General features: G+C 44.3%; 1 protein-coding gene across 2 annotated transcripts in view; it reads right to left on the minus strand.

The window, feature by feature from the left end:
- fer (fer (fps/fes related) tyrosine kinase) overlaps positions 1–24,475 on the minus strand; it is a 204,580-nt gene that overhangs the window by 133,520 nt on the left and 46,585 nt on the right. For both annotated transcript variants that reach the window (XM_080189038.1, XM_080189039.1), the window contains exon 5: positions 4,481–4,664. In XM_080189038.1, the coding sequence (XP_080045164.1) occupies positions 4,481–4,664 (184 nt within the window). The remainder of the gene's footprint in view (positions 1–4,480; positions 4,665–24,475) is intronic.

The raw sequence follows: 24,475 nt of genomic DNA on the forward strand, positions 1-24,475 counted from the left end.
ACCTCCATTCAGGAAAACCCTTCCATCGCTACCTAGTGTCTTTTATGGCCAAGTCAGTTCCGAATTCATCTAGCTCGTTCACCCCTGATCTCGTGAGATTTAATCTTTTGCACCAGCCTGCCATAAGGGACTTTGTCAAATGCCTTACTAAAGTCTATGTAGATAATATCCACAGCCCTCCCCATATCAATCATTTTAGTCACCTCCTCAAAAAAAATCAAGTAAATTAGTGAGACATGGCCTCCCATGTATAAGACCATGCTGTCTGTCACTAACAAGACCATTTAGTTCTAAACATGTATACATCCTATTCCTAAGAATCTTCTCCAACATTTTCACTATCACTGATGTCAAGCTCACAGGCCTATAATTACCCGGCTCATCCTTGCTACCCTCCTTAAATAACACAGGACAACACTGATTACTCTCTAATCCTCTCATACCTCACCAGTGGTCAAAGAAACAAAGATTTCTGTTAGACGCCCAGCAATTTCATCTCTTGTGGGGTTCTGGGAATACAGCCTGGGTGGGATTGTGGTTGGTGCAGACTTGATGGGCTGATTGGCCTCCTTCTGCACTGTAGAGATTCGATGGACATTATTTCAACATATTTTGCTATTCTGCGTGGTTTAAAATAAAATTTGGCTGATCAAATAATATCAATAACATCACCACAGTCAGCAATTTCCTGCAAAAGCAAAACTGACAACAAAATGCAGCAAACCTCCATTGTTTAAATTTCTGCCTTAAACTTAATCAAAAACTCATCTTACAAAAATCTTCCAGTCTGATATCATTACAAATGGGCGTGTAAAATGTTAATTACATACATCCCCTTTGTGTAACTCACAGGTGAAACTAAATATCAAATATTAGCCATCTCTAATACTGTCTTGACAATTTTCCTAGAACTAGCTCAATGTTAATCACTGCAGCCCCACAGGAAAACTGCATTCCAACCCAATTAATGCAAACTCCTGATTTTCCAGTGAAACAAACAAGTTATTTCACATTGGGGGCTCATCTTCCACCCTAAACACAACAATGCCTTCAGAGTCACAGCAATGTGGCTGGCTTTTGACAGCCCTCTGAACTAGCCACTCAGGTGTATTAAATTACAAAAAAGCCAAACAAGAATAAAACCAGGTGAATCACCTAACCACAATCTGTAACCTCAGCACATCCCTCTCTCCACAATTACTATCAAGCTAGGGACCCAAATTAGCTCAGCTTGAGGTCGACAGGACTGCTTTCTGCCAGCCCTCATTAAACAAAAGGGAGAAAATGCCAGGAGCAGCACTAAGCATATCTAAAGTTGAGATGGCAACCTGGTAAAACTACACCATGAGACAACATGCATGCAAAAAAGGGGTGCTATTGACAGAGCTAACAAACTGTCAATGGATCACATCAAAACTCTGCAATCCTGCCACATTCAGTGAATACTGTGAACAACAAATTACTTAAACCAAATGTGCTTCAACAACTTAAAAAGGCAACTCACCACCACCTATTCAAAAGCCATGAGGAATGAGCAACAAATTATTGCCTTGCCAGCAATGCTCACATCCCATAAAGAATTAAAAAAACTTAAAACCAGGGTGGCTCTTCAAATATCTCAATCCTCAATAATTCAAAACGTATATCACTGCAAAAGAAAGAGTTTAAATATTTATAAACTTGGTCAGAGTACTGAGTCAATGGTCAACCTGGGCCTCCTCCTGGGGTCCCCTGCATTACAGGTACCAATTCAATCTACATGATATCAGAGAATGGCTCGACTCACTGGAAAAGCAAAGACGATGGGTCCTGAAAACGGCCTGGCTGTAGATTGAAGACTTGTTTCCAGAATTAGCAAATCCCAAATCAGTACGACACTGGCGTCAAACCAACAATGTGGCAAATTGTCCACATATTTCCCACCCACAAAAAGCAGGACAAAATCAAACAAAGCTAATTACTAACTCAGTGTATACAAGTAGCTAAAAAAGTAGTGAAAAGTGCTATCAAGCAATACTTATGCAGCAATTACCTTCTCAGCTTCAGTTCTACCACAACTATTTATTGCCAGCCTTCATTACATCCTTAGTCCAGACATGGACAAAAGAACTAATTTCCAGAACAAGATGAAAAATGACTATCCTTGACACCAAGGGAGCATTTGACCAAATATAACATTAAGGAGCCCCAGCAAGACTGGTATCAAAGAGAATCAGGGTAAGATTCTCCCCACTGGCTGGAGTCATATCTAGGACAAAGGAACATGGTTCCATTACCACAAAAGTTTCCTCTGTCAAATCTTTAGCTTCTTCACCAATACCTTTCCCACCAATGTGATGTCAGAAGTGCAAGTGTTCATGATGATTGCAGCATGTTTCACAGTTGCCCAGTTGTTGATGCAGTCTGTGCTTGCATGCAGCAAGTCCTGGACAACAGTTGGGCATGGACTATTAAGTGGCGAGTCATAAATGCACAACACAAAATGACAAGCAGTGACCATTTATGATGAGAGAATCCAATCACCTCCCTTAGAAATTCAATCCCTTCACTGTCACCGGGTTTCCCCACCATCAACATTCCAAGGTGTTACCACTGAAACTTAACTGAACCAACTATACAAAGACTGTTGCAATAAAAGCCAGTCAGAAGCTGGGAGCTTCGCTGTGAGGCCCGACTGCCTAAAGCTTGTCCACCATCTGTAAAGCAGAAGTCAGAGCAGGGTGCAATGCTCTCCACTTGCCAGGATGAGTGCAACTCCAGCAAACTCAAGAAATTCAGTACCATCCAGTCTGTGTCATCAGCACACATCTACTACTTTAAATATTCACTCCATTCACCACCAGCACAGACTGGCAACAATTTGAAGCCTAAGCAAGATATTCTCCAGCATCTTGCCCAGAGCCCATTACGGCACCTTCCAAATCTGCGACCTCCACCACCAAGAACTGGGAAGCAGGTGGATGAGACCACCACCATCAGCAAGTTCCCTTCCAAGTGGCATGACATCCTCACTTCACATTATTTTGTCATTTCTTCATATTTGCTGCATTCAAGCCCCAGAATTTCCTCCTGTCCAGCACTGTGGTTATACCAATACCACACTGTCAGCAGCAATTCACAACAGTTCACAACCATATTCCTAAAGGAAATTAGGAACGAACAGTAAATGCTAGCTGTGCCAGCAACAGTCACATCCCATGAATGAATGAATGAATGAAAAAAGTATAATTAACCTGCGATCTGGCTAAAGGTATCAAATATAACAATAAAAAGGGCAAAATGTAATTGGACCCAATTCCCAGGCAAATGTGTAATCATTTGGCCAACAACACAGCCTAACAAACCAGGTCATGGCAAGATGCTCCATGATCAATCCTCCAGTTAGTGGTCCAATATTCCAGGTCTTCTCCATTGCAGAGAAGTTCCCAGATCCAATCACCTTTTGCAAGAATTTCAAGAAAAACAAACTCCAAAACAAAAAAAAACACAAACATACCACTCATCTCCATTTAATTGATTCCAATTATGAGTGAATATTTCAGCATCTTTTGCACACTCCAGCATTTCCTCAAATTATCAGCAATCAAACTGGATTCATGATTTTGCAATAATTCTGCAGCAGAAAGACAACCAAATCACAGAACATTCCATTTTGCAATCAAGATTAGCTAGTTCCAAAGTTGTCAGTAGCCTTGATGACGGCGGTATGTGCACACTTTCATAAATGCACTACAACCAGTGAGAGGACCAGCAAAAATATGAAGGAAATTTTCCTTCGCAGCCATTCTGAATGGGAGCAAAGTTATAGTACTTAATTACCATCTGTTTTGGGAAGGCTCTCCGTGGAGAGGTGCAAATGAGAGTGTTAATAATGCTGTGATTTTAATAGCAAGTGCAAATTAGAGTCATAATTTATTCAAACTTCTGTATTATAATAGAGTAACCTGCATATGCACCATTACTATGATCCAAGCTTTCCATGCCACAGTTCTCACTATGTCCTACTGCTATTTTTTGTCAGAACTGTCAAGAACAAATATCAATAGATTTCTCCATATTTACAAACTGGTTTACATAATACTACAGGAATGAAAGTGGTTTTTAAGCTCCCACTTCATCCTCTCACCTTCCTTCCTTCCTATATATCAAGCTACACAAACACAAATTAATAAAATAGAAAATAAATCAGTGTGTCCATGCAGTCTGAGAAATCTCCCATTTTTCATTGTTTAAAAGCTGACATTTTTTTCTGTGGGATGACAGAACATATTTTTGCGAGTTTGCTGACAATTCTCAGTGCAGGGCAACATTGCACATCAAAGTGAACATTGTTAATTAACAAAGATCAGATCCCTAGTTTAAAATCAGCATATTATTCAGCTGTGTAGACTGCCAACTACATTGTTCCAAACTTAGGTTAACATTTTTTAGTTCAGTATGTAAACAAAGCATTAGGTGAATTATACAGAGTATTCCTTACAAAACAAGAATCATTTCTTCCTGCATCTTCTGTAGAGAATCCAGCAGAAGAGGAAGAGCTTTATCATAATACTGTTCCTGGTGCAGCTGGGCTGCCTTCACTCCCAATACATACTGATTGTGTACATTATGGAGTTTCATCGTGGCCTTGTCAAATCGGTCTTTGGCTTTTTCAGTCTCCTTGCCTGTAGGAGATAAGAAAGCATTTAAGTACAAACGTCAAAAATTCAACCTTGGTTCAAGTAAATAAGGTCTGCTTTTTCTTTTAACTAATATTAATTTGTGGCTAATTAAGATCAATCAATTCCACAACTCTTAATTTTAAGTGCAATAAACTATATAATCCAATAATCAAGTGGCGTTGTGATATGATTAACAGTGTTTTTACTTTAAGTTGAAGTTTTAAATGGTAGCTTCTCAACAAGAGATAATGAAATGATTTTAAACTCCCAGCAGATATGTTTCTCTTTGGAGTTTATTTCAGTTTTAATGTTTTAACCTTTCATTTTTCAGAAGTGATGCTGGTTTTTTGTTTTTGAAAAATACATTGGAAAAGGAAAAATATCGGCGACATGCAGTTTCAGAAGGACATCTTGAAGGATGTTCCCGATGGCAGGGGAATGTCCAGAATCTGAGGCCACAAACTAACGATAAGGAGTAAACCTTTCAAGGCTGACACGAGAAGAAATGTTTCCATCAGAGAATGGTGGGTCTGTGAAACTCACTACAATGCAGAAGGAGGCCATATTGCCCATTGAGTCTGTACCAACTCTTCAAAAAAGCCTCTTATCCAGGCTTACCCCTCCCTGCCTCAGTCTGTCACCCTGCACATTTACCATGGCTAATCCACCAAATTTACACATCTTGGAACATAAAGGGGCAATTTACCATGGCCAATCTTGGGACTGTGGGAGGTGCACCTGGAGGAAACCGATACACAGACATGCAGAGAATGTGCAAACTCCTTACAGACACAGTCACCCAAGGCTGGAACTGAACCCGGATCCCTGGCACCACGAGGCAGCAGCGCTGACCATCGTACAATCGTACCACGCCCTTTCAAGGAGTTAGATACAATTCTTCGGGCAAAAGGGATTAAACGATATTGGGGGGTGGGGGGAAACGTGGTAGTAGTAGGATAAGGTTACTGATATGGATGTTCAGCCATGATCATACTGCATGGTACAGCAGGCTCAAAGGGCCATCCTGCTCCTATTTTCCACGTTCTTATCCTAGCAATTTAGTGGAGCTGGGGGACATGGGATAACAGGGAAGAGGAAAATGCTGCAGGTGATTTTTTTTTCCCTATCCAGAAGGGGTGACAGTCATGAGGTGAAAAGGCTTCCATGTTAGTGCCTTACTATAAGTACTAAACAATTTACACAACATACGACAGAAACAAAATTAAAATCTCCTCCATAATGCCCCAACTTCATAACAGCATCTCAACTCCAGTAGTGATAATTTTTGCACTTTCAGCATCAGATAATCTATGTCCCAGCTGAAAGTGCCAATTCACTTAACTGATTACTGGGATTTTGAACAGGAGATTGACATAAATTGTACTAGAATTTAGGAGCAGGAGTAGGCTCTTCATTATGATCACGGCTGGTCAACATCCTGATCCCCTCTTCACCCAAAATTCCTTGAACCCTAAGCCTCAAGAGCTGTACGTAATTTCTTCTCAAAATCACACAACATTTTAGCTTCAACCACTTTCTATGGTAGTGACTTGCACACATTCACACCCTGGCTGAAGAAATTTCTCCTCATCTCAGTTCTAAAAGGTTTACCCCTCATCCTCAAACTATGACCCCTAGTTCTGGACTCCCGCACTATTAGAAACATTCTTTCTGAAATCTACCCTGTCTAACCCTATTAGAATTTTATAAGTTTCGATGAGATCCCCTCTTACTCTTTTAAGCTCCAATTATTATCCTAACCGACTTATTCTCTCTTCATTTTACAGACCTGCAATCCCAGGAATCAGCCTGGCAAACCTTGACTGCATTCCCTCTACAGCAAAGACATCCTTCCTCAGATGAGGACACCAAAACTGCATACAATACTCCAGATGTGGCCTCAGCAATACAATTGCAGCAAAACATCCCTATCCTTACATTCAAATCCTCTTGCAATGAGGGTCAAAGTACCATTTGCCTTCTTCACTGCCTGCTCTGTGCATTTACTTTCAGTGACTGATGCACAATACCAAGGTCTCGCTGAGTCTCCACCTCTCTCAATTTAGGAGAAATTATCGAGGAAACCGTTAACAAGGCATATAGGTCCCTAGGCTTTACAAATAAAGGCATAGGGTACAAAAATCAATTAAATGATGTTGAATCTTTATAAAACACAGTTTCAGCTTCACTGGCGTATTATGCCCAATTCTGTGCATCACATTTCAGGAAGGATGAGAACGCCTTGATGAGATTACTAAAAAGGTTCTCGAGAATGGTTGCAGGAATGAGGGAGATCAGTCACATGGATTGAGAAGTTGTGGCTGTTCTCGTGCAAGTAACTAAAGGTTGAGATGAGATTGAACAGAACTGTTGAAAATGACAGAGTGGATCAGGAGAAATCATTCCCATTCGCAAAATGAACAAGAACCAAACAATTAGCAAACAAGCCAAAGGCAGCATGAGGGAAAACACATTTTAAGCAGATAAGGATACCAAAACTGCAAACAATACTCCAGGTGTGAAATAAATGCAAAGGGCCTACCTGCCTTAAGGCAGAGAGTTCATCAAGAAAATGCAACCCAAGTTGGTGGCCTGAAGAACATACTCAATAATGTCATGGCACCCCTCTTTTCTAAATTCTAACCAAATAGATTCTATCCTTGTTCACTCTGGAGCGTACTCTCTCTTCAGCACTCCAATATTATTGTTAAACAATACTGCCACGCTTCAACATTTCTTTGCTAATGCCTTGTAACTTGGACTTAGCAACCAACTCTGTCGTTCTTCCAATTGGGTCTCAGTTATGGCCATATTCTCTTCTGATGAGGTGGTTTGTGCCTGCAGCTTATCTTATTTACCATGCTTCCTGCATTTACCTAGATGCACCGTAAACCTCTCTTCAGCCTCCTTGTACTTGATTTGTTTGGTTCAGTCTTATACCAGACTAGATTTTTATTTTAGTGCTGCCCATCTCTTCCAGTCCTTCATGTACTTTGTTTCTCCTTTTTAATGTGACATCCTGGTGCCAACACCTTGCCAAATTGGCTTAAATAATCCTATACAGTACAAGTAAACTTCCTTACAGGGACTTCAGTGTCAGTCCTTTGAGGTTCAACCAGTCCACTCTGCACAGGTCCTTACTCCCACAGATGTGATTTCATATTTATTGCTACAACAATAAAGAACATGCAGGAACATGAGTACATACCCCTGCATGTAAATGCAAAATTCATTTACTGAAGTAATACTTTCAAGTCTTATTTTGCATGATGTGTTGGGGCAAGGGGGAAAGAATGTAAGTTCTTCAGGCACTTTTACTTGCAATTGGTGCATCTTTTAAAGGAGGAGAAAGTCAACAATAGTTTGCTTCATAATTACATATTAGCCTAAAATATTTGACTGCAATAGTTTCAAAAAGTATGAAGCATAAAACAAAATTCAACAAACTTAAAGCCTTGTACTCATGACTGCAGAATGTCACTCAACAATAACTTTACTGCCTACAATTTTAAGCAACTCAAGACCACCGGAAAATGTTTGTACAAATTTGGGCTCAATGAAAAGGACAGCAGTTCATCGGTTACAAGGTACACGTGGGGACTTTTTTTAAAGCAACAACTCATTCATGTCATTTGATGAACGATACTTCACGCGCAAGATTTATTTGTTTAGTTTTTACACACGAGTCCAAAATGAACTATTACTATGTCAGGGTAATACTGGGATGCTTTCAGCTGTACTGCATGAATTTGATTAATGCTGTGTGTTCGGTGTCATCATTGTCCCTTTAAGATTTTTTTCGAAAACATGATTCCTGCAGCTCACAGCTTCAGTGATGTCATTGTTGCTGGCTTGATTACCAACTGCCCTTTTATTGCTACTTCAATGGGGTTTGTTTGTTTTTACTTTGGGGATTTTTTAATGACACTGCATTTAGAGGAAAAAAAGTGGTTGGCAGGTCAGTTGACATGGCATTTTTCCATTTTCAGTTCTGAGCTGCAAGTTTGAGTTTTAGTATCGAACAGAGTGGACATCAGACTGAAAGAAGTGTCCCTCCTCTCTCCTGGACCAAGGATGTTTCTGGTGCTTTGGAAAGCTGTCCTGTCTTCAAACTGTTCTGAGTCTCAACAGCCTTGGACTGCAGAACTCACTGGGATCAATGCCCTTGATCCCAGTGTCAAGTGAGCATAAATCTGTGCTGCGTTAAACCTGTGAAAAGGGTTTTTTGTTATCTGTGGGTTTTGGTGTTAATTGGAACACGAGATGTTCATTAAGGGTCATACATTATAGTGGTTGTTTTGTTTCTTGTTTGTAACTGATAAGAAAATTAGCAAAAACTTTCATATGTGTGGGGTGTCAGGGAGGGGTAGTACCTTTGTTGGGGGAACATGTCGCATCCTTTCAGGGTGGTTTGTCCATCCTTTGTCCCCATCTGGCACTCAGCTCTCACCTGTGACTCCCCGTAGCTGTTTGCATGCGACAGTGGCCACACCCCAGGCAACGGCCTCGACAAGCTGGCTAAACCAGGTGAGGGTAGCCGACAGGTCTCAACCTTCCTTGAGATAGGGAGACATCTATCCCAGCCTGTGAAGACAGACTCCGGCAGATTGAGCGGACGAGACCAATGGAAGGTCCAATGGTCAAGAAGGCGGTCTCTGCAAGCGTCGTGGAACGTGAAGAGCAGGACAAGACACAGAAGACGTCCCGGTCATCCACTGCGCCTAGTCCCATCTCCAGCTGTCTTGACTCTGGATCTAGATGGGAATTGGGAAGAGAGAGTGAGGCTGACACTGCGCAACTCTCCCTCACTTTAATCCAAATCAAGCACTAGTTTCGACACCGTCATCATCACCAGTGTCCGGTTCAACCCTTGAAGTCCTGTGGCGATGGGCAAGCAACAAAGCAGCAGGTGTGGATACGCTGGGAGCTGTAGTCATGGACCCGCACCCAGGCAGCTCAGGTCTAATGGTTGTTTTCCGCTGACCAAAGCAGCAGTGGAACCTGGCGTCTACCTGGGCAACTGAACAGTCCTCTTCATTAACGCACTGCTCACCTCCGTAGAATGAGGAAGGGGCTAGAAAAGGTGCCCTAAACATTGCCTGCTTCACTACACCCTGACCAGTTTATCGCTGCTGGCGGGGATCCCATCTTGCGGTCGAACAAACAAAATAAAACACAAGGTGACACCGCTCACCATGGGCACTTGGAACATGCGCACGCTTTTGGACAATTCTACAGCAGACAGACCAGAGAGAAGAACCGCCTTAGTTGCCAGAGAGCTTGCAAGATCCAACGTTGACATTGCAGCTCTGAGCAAAACTCGTCTTGCCAACATAGGTCAGTTGACTGAAACTGGAAGTGGATACACTTTTTTCTGGAGCGGTTGCAGCAGCGATGAGCGTTGTGATGCTGGAGTTGGATTCGCTGTCAGAAGTCACCTTGTTCAGAAACTTGATAGTCTACCCAAGGGTGTGAACAACCAGCTTATGACATTACAGCTTCCGCTACAGAACAGAAATCTAGCCACCCTGATCAGCGCCTATGCCCCCACAATGAACAACCCGGACGAGATGAAAGACAAGTTCTAACGAAGGACTAGACGCCCTGCTATCAGCAGTGAGCAGTACCGACAAACTGATCTTGCTTGGTGATTTCAATGCAAGAATAGGGTGCGACTCTGAAATCTGGCAGGGAGTCATTGGGAGGCATGGAGCGGGCAAGCCTAACAGTGACAGCCTACTCGTGATGAAGACCTGTGCAGCACACGACCTCATCACAATCTTCCATCTGCCTACCTGTAACAAGACCTCCTGGATGCACTCCCGCTCTAAGCATTGGCATCTTATCGACTATGTCATTGTCAGGAGAAAAGACAGGCAGGATGTCAGAGTAACCAAGGCCATGAGTGGTGCCAACTGCTGGACAGATCACAGGCTCATTGTCTCCAAAATGAGGCTCCGCATCAGACCCAAGAGGTGACCACAAGGAAGCAAGTTTATGAAAAGAATCAATGTGGCCAAGCTGAAGAACCCCAGCATAGCTTCAGCACTGGCTGAAGACTTAGAAATCAAGCTTGCTGACCTACACCTCACAGGCAGCGTTGACGACAACCGAGAACACTTCAGGGATGCTATCCATACATCTGCGCTGAAGACGCTCGGGCCCTCAACCTGCAAGCAGCATGATTGGATTGATGAGAATGATGAGGAGATACAGGCTCTACTTGTTGAAAAGCACCGTCTTCATCGGGCCTGTCAGAACAGCCCATCTTCAGCTGCCAAGAGAAACGCTTTTACCAGTGCTCGCAGGACAGTCCAGAATAAACTGCGTAAAATGCAGGATGCCTGCCTGAGCCAAGGCAGACGAAATACAGGGATACGCTGACAGAAACGACTCAAAATGGTTCTATGAATCCCTCAACACTATCTACGGATCTCAGTCTCTCAGGAGCTCCCCCCTCCTGAGTACAGATGGTACAACTCTCATTAAAGAGAAGGCTCAGATCCTACAGAGGTGGGCTGAATACTTTGACGCCATCCTCAACCAACCGTCATCTATTAACTATTAGGCAACTGACAGGATTCCCCAGGTTGATATCAACAGCTCCACGGATGACCCACCAGTAGTAGCTGCAGTCACGAAAGCTGTCAGCCAACTACCCAGTGGCAAAGCCCTAGGGGCAGATGCCATACCTGCAGAGATCTATAAAGCTGCTGGTCCTGTACTTATCGAGAAGCTCACCGAGTTGTTCCAGTCCTTTTGGAAGCAAGGATCCATCCCTCAGGAACTTAAAGATGCTGCCATCGTACATCGGCAAGTATGCGACAACCACCGAGGAATCTCGCTGCTCTCCATCACAGGAAAAACCCTCACAAGAGTCCTGCTAAATCGTCTGCTCATTCATCTGGAGCTGGGCCTGCTTCCAGAGTCACAGTGTGGCTTCCACAAAGGTTGTGGGAATACTGACATGATTTTTGCTGCATGCCAACTTCAGGAGAAGTGTCAGGAACAGAATCACGAGCTCTACACAACCTTTGTTGAATTTTAGAAAGCCTTCAACACTAAGCTGACAAGGCCTGTGGAAGATCACGTCAAAGTTCGGCTGAACCCCGCCCCCGCAAATTCACTCAGATGGTGCGCCAGTTCCATGATGGCCAGAGTACTGGATGGCGGAGAATCCTCTGAGGCATTCCCAGTCATCAATGGCATCAAACAGGGCTGTGTGCTCACACCCACACTGTTCATCATGATGCTTACTGCCATGTTGAATGATGCCTTCCAGGACAGTGTTGCTGGAATCAGCCTCAAGTACAGAGTGGATGGGAAGCTCTTCAACCTGAGGAAACTTAAAGCTATTACCAAAGTGAAAGAGACTGTTCTAAGAGATGTCCTCTTTGCCGATGACTGTGCACTGTATGCTGCCTCAGAGCCAGAGATGCAAGTCAGTATGGACAAATTTTCCATGGCTTGTGACAACTTTGGACTCACCATCAACATTATAAAGACTCAAGTCATGCACCAGTCTGCTCCTCATGAACCGTACACAGCACCCATAATCAAAATCAAAAGGGCAGAAACTACAGCCAGTGGACCAGTTCACTTATCTTGGCAGCACCCTCTTCCAAGCAGTGACTATTGATTCAATAGTTAACTGCAGAATAGCAAAGGCAAGTTCTGCTTTCGGTAGACTGCACTCCACTGTGTGGGAACATCGAGGAATCAGCCCAGCAACAAAACTGAAGGTCTAAAGCGCCGTGGTACTCCTACCCTCCTGTATGCCTGTGAAATGTGGACTGTGTATCGAAGGCATGCAAGACAGCTCAATCATTTCCACATGACTTGTCTTCGCCGATTACGCATCCGATGGAAGACAAAATACCAGACACTGAAATTCTCTCCAGAGCAAATCTATCTTCAGTCCACACACTGCTGATGAGAGCGCAGACCCAGTGGGCAGGTCATGTCATTCACATGTCAGACGAGCGCGTACCCAAGCAGCTCCTTTTTGGGGGAACTCTCTGCTGGAAGACGCTCGCATGGAGGACAGAAAAAACGTTTCAAAGACACACTCAAGGCCTCCCTGAAGTCACCTGACATTCATATGATCACCTGGGAAACACTGACACAAAACCGCCCTACTTGGCACTGCCTCATCCACAAAGGCTGTCAAGCTCACAAAACAAGGTGTATTGCTGAAGCACAACTTAAGCGCGAGCTGTGCAAGTCCAGAGCCACCAGTCCAACAACTAGTGTCTATGCAAGTCTGTCCAATGTGTGCCAGGACATTCCGTGCCTGAATTAGCCTGATCACTCATCTTCGAACACACCGCAACCAGCCTCAAAATGACTAAGGGTGTTGAGGTCCCCATCGATAATGATGGGCGAACAACATATACGTGTTAACTATATTCTTAAATAAACTTTGCTTGATAAAAGCTCCCTACCGAGTCATTTGATTTACACCTGAAGAGCAGTATTTTATGCTTAGCCTAGCTAAATTCAAAATGCAGAAAACTCATGATTTAGACCAGCTTCACGTGAACCCAGGCAGATCTAACAGTCTCTAAACACATTACTCACCTTTGGGTGCTCAATTACTATCCACTATAAGCTATCGTTAAGGCGGCAACCACAATGCACAAAAATATAGAATGCAAAAAAAAAGCTATTTAATCCATGAAACACATTATAAGTATGTAGAAATATTGAAAATAGCAGCAGGGGCAGGCCATTTGGCCCACTGAGCCTATTCCATCATGCAATGTGATCATGACTGATCTTTTATCGCGATGTCATTCTTCTACTCACTCTCAATACTCCTTGAAATTTTGTGGCTAGAAATTTCTTTCTTTCTTAAATGCACTCAGGTGACTTGGCCTCCACAACATTCTATGTTAGAGAATTCCACCAGATTCACCATTCTCTGCATGTAGTGGTTTCTCCTCATCACAGTTCCAAGTAGGCTACCCTGTATCTTGAGACTGTAACCCCTTGGTCTAGACCCCCAACCAGCCAGGGGAAACATCATTCCTGTTTCCAGTCTGTCCAGCCCAGTTAGAATTTTATACATTTCAATGAGATCCCATCTCATTGTTCACACAACAATCCTGCCACTCCTGGGGAAATAAAAACAGACAATGCTGGCAAAGCTCAGCAGGTCTGGCAAAATCTGTGGAGCAGGAAACAGAGTTAGTGTTTCTCTGAGCTCTTCCAGCATTTTCTATTCTTGTTTCAAATTTTCAGCATCTAAGTAGTTTGCTTTTATATCATTTTAGTGAACCTTTGCTGCACTCCCTCTATGGCGACAAAATTTTTTTTTAGGCATGGAGGCTAATCCTGCATGCAATAGTTCAGGTGCACATCTTGACTCACTGCTGACATACCATTCAACGCTTTGCTGTGAAGGGTTGCCAACTGGCTGTTCTTTGGCCCAATATATCATCCCCAAGTTTGGGCAAGTCCAGTACTACATTTTCTGAACAAGTGGTTCAGTTCTTTTTAAAACTATAATGGGGTAACAGGTGCTGAACTTTAATGGAAACAAGTTTGTCTGTGTGTCACATTTAGTCTAAGATCATAAAGACACAAGAATAGAATTAAGCCATTCGACCCATCAGGTCTGCTCTGCCCTGCCAATCACTTCGTGACTGATCTGATAATCCTCAAGTCCACTTTCCTGCCATATCTCCATAACCTTGATTCCCTCACTGGATCAACAATTTCAGTCTTGAACACACTGAACAACCTATCTTCTACAGCAGTCGGCAGTGAAGAAATCTACTGATTCACTTTCCTCAGAAGAAATTTCTTCTCATCTGTCTTAAATGGATGATCCCTTACTTTGTGATTATGCCTTCTGGTCCTATACTCTCCCAAGGAGGAAGTAACCCTGTGTCATCTACCCTGTCAAGTCCCTGAGAATTTTAATGGTACAGGAGGTTGCCCTTTGGTTCACAGAGTGATACCAACTGTACGTAGTGCAATTCCATCAGCTCCATTCCCTGTTCTATTGCCATAGCTCTGAAAGTTTATTCCCCCTCCCCCCTAGTGTTCAGTTTACTTCAGAAATCAGCAATCATAAGAACATAAGAACGTAAGAAATAGGAGCAGGAGTAGGCCATCCAGCCCTTCGAGCCTGCCCCGCCATTCAATAAGATCATGGCTGATCTGTCGCTGCTCAGTTCCACTTTCCCGCCCTCTCCCCATAACCCTTAATCCCCTCTCCTATCAAAAACCCATCAACCCGCGTCTTAAAAATATTTAGCGAGGCAGCCTCCACCACTTCAACGGGCAGAGAATTCCAGAGATTCACCACCCTTTGAGTGAAGAAGTTCCTCCTCAACTCCGTTCTAAACTGCCCCCCTTTTATCTTGAGGCTGTGCCCCCTAGTCCTACTGTCCTTTCTGAGCAGGAAGAGCCTCTCCACCTCTATCTTATCCATCCCATCATCATCTTATATGTCTCAATGAGATCTCCCCTCATTCTTCTAAACTCTAACGAGTACAAGCCCAGTTTATTCAGCCTCTCCTCATAGCTCAACCCCCTCAACTCCGGTATCAGCCTAGTAAACCTCCTCTGCACTCCCTCCAAGGCCAAAATATCTTTGCGCAGGTGCGGCGCCCAAAACTGCACACAGTACTCCAGCTGCGGCCTCACCAATTCCCTATACAGCTGCAGCAAGACCTCCCTACTTTTATATTCAATCCCCCTCGCTATGAAGGCCAGCATCCCATTCGCCTTCCTGACCACCTGCTGCACCTGCAAGCTGGGTTTTTGCAACTCATGCACAAGGACCCCAAGGTCCCTCTGCACCGTCGCCTGCTGCAATTTTTTGCCCCGTAAGTAATAGTCCTTCTTACCATTCTTCCTACCAAAGTGGACCACCTCACACTTGCCAACATTAAATTCCATTTGCCATTTTCTGGACCATTCTCCCAGCCTATCTAGATCCTTCTGTAGACTCTCCACACCCTCCGCACAATTTGCCGTTCCCCCAATCTTGGTGTCATCAGCAAATTTCGACACACTACACTCGGTTCCCTCCTCCAGATCATCTATATAAATGGTAAAAAGCTGAGGCCCCAGCACCGACCCCTGGGGCACTCCACTAGTCACCATCCACCAATCCGAATAGCACCCATTGACCCCCACTCTCTGCCTCCTATTTGACAACCAATCCTCTATCCACGCTAACACCCTACCCCCAACTCCATGTCCCTCGACCTTCTGCAATAACCTCTTGCGAGGTACTTTGTCAAATGCCTTCTGAAAATCTAGAAAGACCACATCCACCGGCTCTCCTCTATCCACCGCCCTAGACACATCCTCATAGAACTCCAGTAAATTTGTCAGACACGACTTCCCTTTAATGAAACCGTGCTGCGTCTGCTCTATCAAGCAATTCCCTTCAAGCTGCCTCGCAATTTCCTCCTTAATGACAGATTCTAACATTTTTCCTACCACAGACGTTAAACTAACCGGCCTATAATTCCCCGCCTTTTGCCTGGCACCCTTCTTAAACAACAGCGTAACATTAGCCGTTTTCCAATCATCTGGCACTTCCCCGGAATCCAGCGACGTCTGGAAAATAACCACCAAGGCATCCACTATCACCTCCGCCATTTCTTTCAGAACCCTCGGATGCATTCCATCCGGTCCTGGGGACTTGTCCACAATCAGCCCCTCCAGTCTGTCGAGCACCGCCTCTCTAGTGACAGTAATGTCATTAAGACTCTCCAGTCCTACCACCTTTCCATCGCTAACACCCGGCAAATTATTCTCGTCCTCCTCCGTGAAGACAGAAACAAAAAAGTTATTCAATACCTTAGCCATATCCCCATCCCCTACCACTAGGTCCCCCTTCTCATCCTCTAAGGGACCAACGTTCACCCTAGCCAGCCTCTTCCTTTTTATATATTTATAAAAACTCTTGCTATCCTTTTTTATATTAAGCGCTAGCCCAGCTTCATAGTTTCTCCTACCCTTCTTTATCAACTTCTTTGTCAATCTTTGTTGACATTTAAACCTCTCCCAATCCTCTTCTCGCCCACTACTCTTAGCTACTCTAAATTCCTCCGCTTTTAGTTTAACACTTCCCTTCACCTCCTTCGTTATCCACGGCTTATTACCTCTCCTCCTACTATCCTTTTTGAACATCGGAATAAATTTCCGCTGAGCACCAAGAAAGATCTCCTTAAAGATCCTCCACTGCTCCTCAACAGACCCTCCCTCCAACGCGCTCCCCCAGTCCACATTCGCCAATTCTTCTCTCATCCTACCCTACTCCCCTCTATTCAAACAAAGGACGCGTGTCCGGGAACCCACTTTCTCCTCCTCCATCTGCACCAGAAACTCCACCATACAATGATCACTCTCCCCAAGAGGATCCTTCACCACAAGGTCCCTAATTCTACCCGCCTCATTACATAGCACCAGATCCAAGATAGCTCGCTCCCTCGTCAGCTCCAACACACACTGTTCGAGGAAACTATCCCGGCAGCATTCCAAGAACTCTTCCTCAAGCCCCCGCATCCAACATGGGTCGACCAATCAATATGCAGATTGAAATCCCCCATAACTACGGCCGTCCCATTCCTGCACGCCGCACTTATTTGTGCGTTAACAGCCCGCCCCACCTCCAGATCATTATTCGGGGGCCTACAGACGACACCCACCAGCGTCTTCCTCCCTTTGCTGTTCCTAATCTCCACCCACAACGATTCCACCCTCTGCTCCTTGGCTCCAATATCATCTCCACTTCCAACGTCCAAGGGGCAAAGCTCCAGGCCAATACCACTCGCTGCATAAAGAAATTTTTCCTTATGTTCTCGCTGCACCTCCTGTCCAAAATCTTAAACGTGTCCCTTGACCAGATGTTGGACCACCAGCTAGCAGCAGCAGCTAGTCTTTGTCCATCTGTTCCAAACCTGTCGCAACCTTGTACAACCTTATCAAATCCCCCTTCAATCTTGTTTGCTCTAAAGAGAGCAACTCCACCTCATTCAATTTAACTTGTAGCTAAACTATCTCATCCCTGGAACCATTCTGGTAAATATCCACAGCACCCACTCAAGGACCTTCACATACTGCAGTAACCTAACAATTTCAGTCAGGAATCAAAATTGCAATTAATTCTTGAAACAGGAAATTAGAGATGCACGTGATAAAGGAACATCTGTAATTATGGGTGACTAAGCTGCATACGGATTGGGCAAATCAAATTGGTCACAATACTGTGGAGAATAAATTTCTGGAGTGTGTAGGGAATGGTTTTCTAGACTAATACATTGAGGAACCAACAAGTGAATCGGCCATCCCAGACTGGGTTTTGTCTCACGGGAAAGGAATAATTGGCAACTTAGTTGTGCGAAATCTATTGGGGATGAGCGACTATAACAAGATAGAATTTTTCATTGAGATGGAGAGAGACATAGTTGATTCTGAAACTGGGGTTCTTGAATCTAAATAAAGAAAGCTAAAATGGCATGATGGATTGGGAAATGCTAAAGAGATGATGGTGGATGGGCAATAGCAAGACTCAGAGCACATGAGTTAAGTGCAACAATTGTAAAACAGGAAAGGTGACTAAACCGTGGCTAACAAGGGAAATGATATAGTATTAGATCCAAGGAAGAAGCACACAAATTTACCTGAAAAATACAACAGATCCGAGGACTGGGACCAGTTCAGAATTCAAAGGTGAACCAAGAGATTGATTAAGAAGGGAAAAATCAAGTATGAGAGTAAGTGTGCAGGAAACATAAAAACTGATTGTCAAAGTTTCCATCAGTATATGAGAACATAACATAAGAACATAAGAAATAGGAGCAGGGGGTAGGCCATCTAGCCCCTCGAGTCTGCCCCGCCACTCAATAAGATCATAGAACATAGAACATTACAGCGCAGAACAGGCCCTTCGGCCCACGATGTTGCGCCGACCAGTTAAAAAAAAAAACAACAATGACCCACTAACCTAAACCAATCCCTTTTCGTCCATAAACCTGTCCACAGACCTCTTAAACGCCCCCAAACTAGGCGCATTTACAACTGCAGCAGGCAGGGCATTCCAATCCCTCACCACCCTCTGGGTAAAGAACCTACCCCTGACATCTGTCCTATAACTACCCCCCCTTAGTTTAAAGCCATGCCCCCTCGTGCTAGATTTTTCCATCAGAGGAAAAAGGCTATCACTATCCACCCTATCTAAACCTCTAATCATCTTATATGTTTCAATAAGATCCCCTCTTAGCCGCCTTCTTTCCAGCGAAAACAACCCCAAATCCCTCAGCCTCTCCTCATAGGATCTCCCCTCCATACCAGGCAACATCCTGGTAAACCTCCTCTGCACGCTCTCCAACGCCTCCACATCCTTCCTGTAATGTGGGGACCAGAACTGCACACAATACTCCAAGTGCGGCCGCACCAGAGTTGTGTACAGTTGCAACATAACGCTACGACTCCTAAATTCAATCCCCCTACCAATAAACGCCAAGACACTGTATGCCTTCTTAACAACCTTATCTACTTGATTCCCAACTTTCAGGGATCTATGTACACATACACCTAGATCCCTCTGCTCCTCCACACTATTCAAAGTCTTCCCGTTAGCCCTATACTCAACACATCTGTTATTCCTACCAAAGTGAATTACCTCACATTTCTCTGCATTAAACTCCATCCGCCACCTCTCGGCCCAGCTCTGCAACCTGTCTAAGTCTTCCTGCAAACTATGACACCCTTCCTCACTATCTACCACACCTCCGACTTTGGTGTCATCAGCAAATTTACTGATCCACCCAACTATACCCTCATCCAGATCATTAATAAAAATCACAAACAGCAGTGGCCCCAACACAGATCCCTGAGGCACACCACTTGTAACCGAACTCCATGATGAATATTTACCGTCAACCACTACCCTCTGTCTCCTATCCGCTAGCCAATTCCTAATCCAGTTCCCTAGATCACCCCCAATCCCATACGTCTGCATTTTGTGCAGAAGCCTACCATGGTGAACCTTATCAAACGCCTTACTAAAATCCATATACACCACGTCCACTGCCTTACCCCCATCCACCTCTTTGGTCACTTTCTCAAAAAACTCAATAAGGTTAGTAAGGCACGACCTACCCGCCACAAAACCATGCTGACTATCTCCAATCAACTCATTACTCTCCAAATAACTATAAATCCTATCCCTAATAATTTTTTCCAAAACCTTGCCCACAACAGAAGTGAGACTCACCGGTCTATAATTCCCGGGGAAGTCTCTGTTCCCCTTCTTAAACAATGGGACAACATTCGCTAACCTCCAATCATCTGGTACTATACCAGAGGCCAACGACGACCTGAAGATCAGAGCCAGAGGCTCTGCAATCACTTCTCTTGCCTCCCAGAGAATCCTGGGGTAAATCCCATCCGGACCAGGGGACTTATCTATTTTCAGACCCTCCAGAATATCCAGCACATCCTCCTTATCAACTGTAACACTGTCAATTCTACTCCCCTGCAACCCAGTGTCCTCCTCAGCTATATCCATGTCCCCCTGCGTGAACACCGAAGAGAAATATTGGTTCAATGCTTCACCAATCTCCTCCGGTTCCACACATAACTTCCCTCTGCCGTCTATAACTGGCCCTAACCTTGCCCTAACCAACCTTCTGTTCTTGACATACCTATAGAACGCCTTAGGATTCTCCTTAACCCTATCAGCCAAAGTCTTCTCATGTCCTCTTTTAGCCCTTCTTAGCTCGCTCTTCAACTCCCTCCTAGCCAATCTAAAGCTCTCTAGTGCACTATCCGAGTGCTCACGTCTCACCCGAACATAAGCCTCCTTTTTCTTCTTAACCAACGAATCAACAGATCATGGCTGATCTGAAGTGGCTCAGTTCCACTTTCCCGCTTTCTCCCCATAACCCTTAATCCCCTTGCCTACCAAAAACCTATCTACCCGTGTCTTAAATATATTTAGCGAGGTAGCCTCCACCACTTCAGAGAATTCCAGAGATTCACCACCCTTTGAGTGAAGAAGTTCCTCCTCAACTCTGTGCTAAACTGCACCGCCCCCCCCCTTATCTTGAGGCTGTGCCATCTAATCCTGCTGTCCTTTCTGAGCGGGAAGAACCTCTCCACCTCTACCCTATCCATCCCCTTCATCATCTTATACGTCTCAATAAGATCCCCCCTCATCCTTCTAAACTCCAATGAGTACAAGCCCAGTCTATTCAGCCTCTCTTCATAGTTCAACCCCCTCAACTCCGGTATCAGCCTAGTGAACCTCCTCTGCACTCCCTCCAAGGCCAAAATATCCTTGCGCAAGCGCGGCGACCAAAACTGCACACACTACTCCAGCTGCGGCCTCACCAGTGCCCTGTAAAGTTGCAGCAAGACCTCCCTACTTTTATATTCAATCCCCCTCGCTATAAAAGCCAGCATCCCATTTGCCTTCCTGATCACCTGCTGCACCTGTAGGCTGGGTTTTTGCGACTCATACACAAGGACCCCCAGGTCCCTCTGCACCGTAGCATGCTGCAGCTTTTCGCCCTTTAAATAGTAGTCCCTCCTACTATTATTCCTGCCAAAGTGGATAACCTCACACTTGCCAACATTGTATTCCATCTGCCAGGTCCTTGCCCACTCGCTCAGCCTATCTGTATCCCTCTGCAGACTTTCTACACCCTCCGCACAATTTGCTTTTCCACTTTGTGTCATCAGCAAATTTCGACACACTACACTCAGCTCCCTTCTCCAGATCATCTATATAAATGGTAAATAGCCGAGGCCCCAGCACCGATCGCTGGGGCATTCCACTAGTCACCAACCGCCAATCCGAATAGCACCCATTGACACCTACTCTCTGCCTCCTATTTGACAGCCAATCCTCTACCCACGCTAACACCTTAGCCCCAACTCCATGCCCCCTAACCTTCTGTGACAACCTTTTGTGCGGCACCTTATCAAACGCCTTTTGAAAAATCGAGAAACACCACATCCACCGGTTCCCCTCCGTCCACCGCACTAGACACATCCTCATAGAATTCCAATAAATTCGTCAGACACGACTTCCCCTTAACGAATCCGTGCTATGTCTGCTCTATCAAACAATTCTTCTCAAGATGCCTCGCTATTTCTTCTTTGATGACGGATTCAAGCATTTTTCCAACAATAGACATTAAGCTAACCAGCCTATAATTCCCTGCCTTTTGCCTACTACCCTTTTTAAACAGCGGCGTAACATTAGCCGTTTTCCAATCTTTCGGCACTTCCCTGGAATCCAGCGAGGTTTGGAAAATAATCACTAAGGCATCCACTATCACCTCCGCCATTTCCTTCAGAACCCTGGGATGCATTCCATCCGGTCCTGGGGACTAGTCCACCATCAGTCCCGCTAGTCTGTCGAGCACTACCTCTCTAGTGACAGTGATCGCATTCAGGCCCTCAACTCCTAACATCCTTCTATCGTTAATACCTGGCAAACTATTCGCGTCCTCCTCCATGAAGACCGAAGCAAAAAACTTAATGGCCTCAGCCATTTCCTCATCCCCCACCACTAAATCCCCCCTCTCATCCTCTAAGGGTCCAACATTCACCCTAGCCAGCCTCCTCCTCTTTATATATTTATAAAAACTCTTACTATCCTTTTTTATATTTAGCGCTAGTTTAGCTTCATAGTCTATCCTTCCTTTCTTTACCAACTTCTTCGTCATTCTTTGTTGATTTTTAAACCTCTCCCAATCCTCTACTCGCCCACTACTTTTAGCCACTCTAAACGCATCAGCTTTTAATTTAATACTCTCCTTTATTTCCTTCATTAACCACGGCTGATTATCCCTTCTCCTACGATCCTTCTTTACCATTGGAGTAAATTTCTGCTGAGCACCAAGAAAGATCTCCTTAAAGATCCTCCACTGTTTCTCAGCAGTCCTACCGTCCAAGCTGCGCCCCCAATCTACAATTGCCAATTCCTCTCTCATCCTATCGTACTCCCCTCTGTTCAAACAGAGGGCACAGGTCTGGGACCCTACTTTCTTATCCTCCATCTGCATCAAAAACTCAACCATACAATGATCACTCTTCCCAAGACGATCCCTCCCAACAAGGAGAAGAAAATTGGTGAAACAGGGGAATTTATAATGAAGAACAAAAGAAATGGCTGAAAAACTGAATACATGCTTGTGTTTTGTCTTCACAAAGGTGGACACAAACAACAGGGTTTAGTGAGGGACAAACGGAAGGAAATTGATTTTGATAGAGAAATGGTTTTGGGAAAATTGATAGGATTGAAGGCCAATAAATCCTCAGAGCCTGATAATTCACAACATAGAGTACTCAAGGAAGTGGCCCTAAAAATAGTGGATACGTTGGTGGTCATCTTCCAAGATTTTATAAATTCTCAAGATCCAGATTGGAGGGTAGATAATGTATTTAAAGAGGGAGGTAAAGAGAAAACAGAGACCAGTCAGCCTGACGTTAATAGTGGGAAAATGCTAGAATCCATTATAAAAGGATTTTATAGCAGAGCACTTAGAAAAACAGTAGTAGAATTGGACAGAGTCAGTATGGATTTACAAAAGAGTAACCATGTTTGACAAATCTACTGGAATTCTTTGAGGGTGTACCTTCTTTGATGAAGTGGAACGAGTGGACATGGTTTATTTGGACTTCCATAAGATTTCCTACAAAGTCCCGCATAAGAGATTAGTGAACAGAACTAAAGCATGTGGGATTGGGGTTAGTGTATTGAGGTGGATAGAAAACTGTTGTTTAAGTTTAGTTAATGTTGCCACAAGTAGGCTTCCATTTACACTGCAATGAAGTTATTGGGAAAATCCCCTAGTTGTCACGCTCCGGCGCTTGTTTGGGTACACGGAGGGAGAATTTAACTAGGTCAATGTACTTCACCAGCATGTCTTTTGGATTGTGGGAGGAAACAGAAGCACCCAGCGGAAACAAATGCAGACATATGAAGAACATGCAAACTCCGCACAGTCAGTGATCCAAACCGGGGATCGAACCTGGGTCCCTGACGCAGCGAGGCAGCAGAACTAACCACCGTGCCACCATGGTTGACAGGCAGGAAACAAAGAGTAGGATTAAACGGGTCTTTTTCCAAATGGCAGGCAGAGACGAGTGGGGAACTACAGGGATCACTGCTCCAATCCCAGCTATTTTCAATATATGTTAATTTAGATAAGGGAACTAAATGTAATATCTCCAAATTTGCAAAATGACACAAAGCTGACTGGGAGGGTGAGCTGTGAGAAGAATGCAGAGATCCTTCAATGTGAAATGAACAGGCTGAGAATGGAGAAATGCAGTATAACATGGATAAGTGTGAGGTTATCCACTTTGATGGCAAAAACAGGAAGACAAATAATCTGAATGGCTACAAATTGAAAGTGGGGAACATGCAGTGATACCCGAGTGTCCTCGTACACCACTGTCACTGAAGGTAAGCATGCGAGTGCAGCAGGCGGTAAAGAAGGCAAGTGGCATGTTAGCCTTCATAGCAGGAGGATTTGCGTGCAGGAGCAGATTGTTTTGCTCTAATTATATAGGTCCTTGATGAGGCCACAGCAGGAATATTGTGCACAGTTTTGGTCTCCTTATCTGAAGAAGGATGCTCTTGCTTTACAGCAATGGTTTACCAGGGTGAGTCCTAGGATGGAAAGACTGATATATGAGGAGGAATTGTGCAGGTTACGATTATATTCGCTGGGAGTTAAGAATGAGGGATCTCACAGAAATCTATAAAATTCTAACAGAACTCGACACAGTGGATGCAAAAAGGATATTTCCGATGGAGAGGGAGTCCA

This window comes from Carcharhinus amblyrhynchos, chromosome 5, assembly GCF_965287045.1.
Source record: "Carcharhinus amblyrhynchos chromosome 5, sCarAmb.v2.hapA, whole genome shotgun sequence".
NCBI lineage: Eukaryota > Metazoa > Chordata > Chondrichthyes > Carcharhiniformes > Carcharhinidae > Carcharhinus > Carcharhinus amblyrhynchos.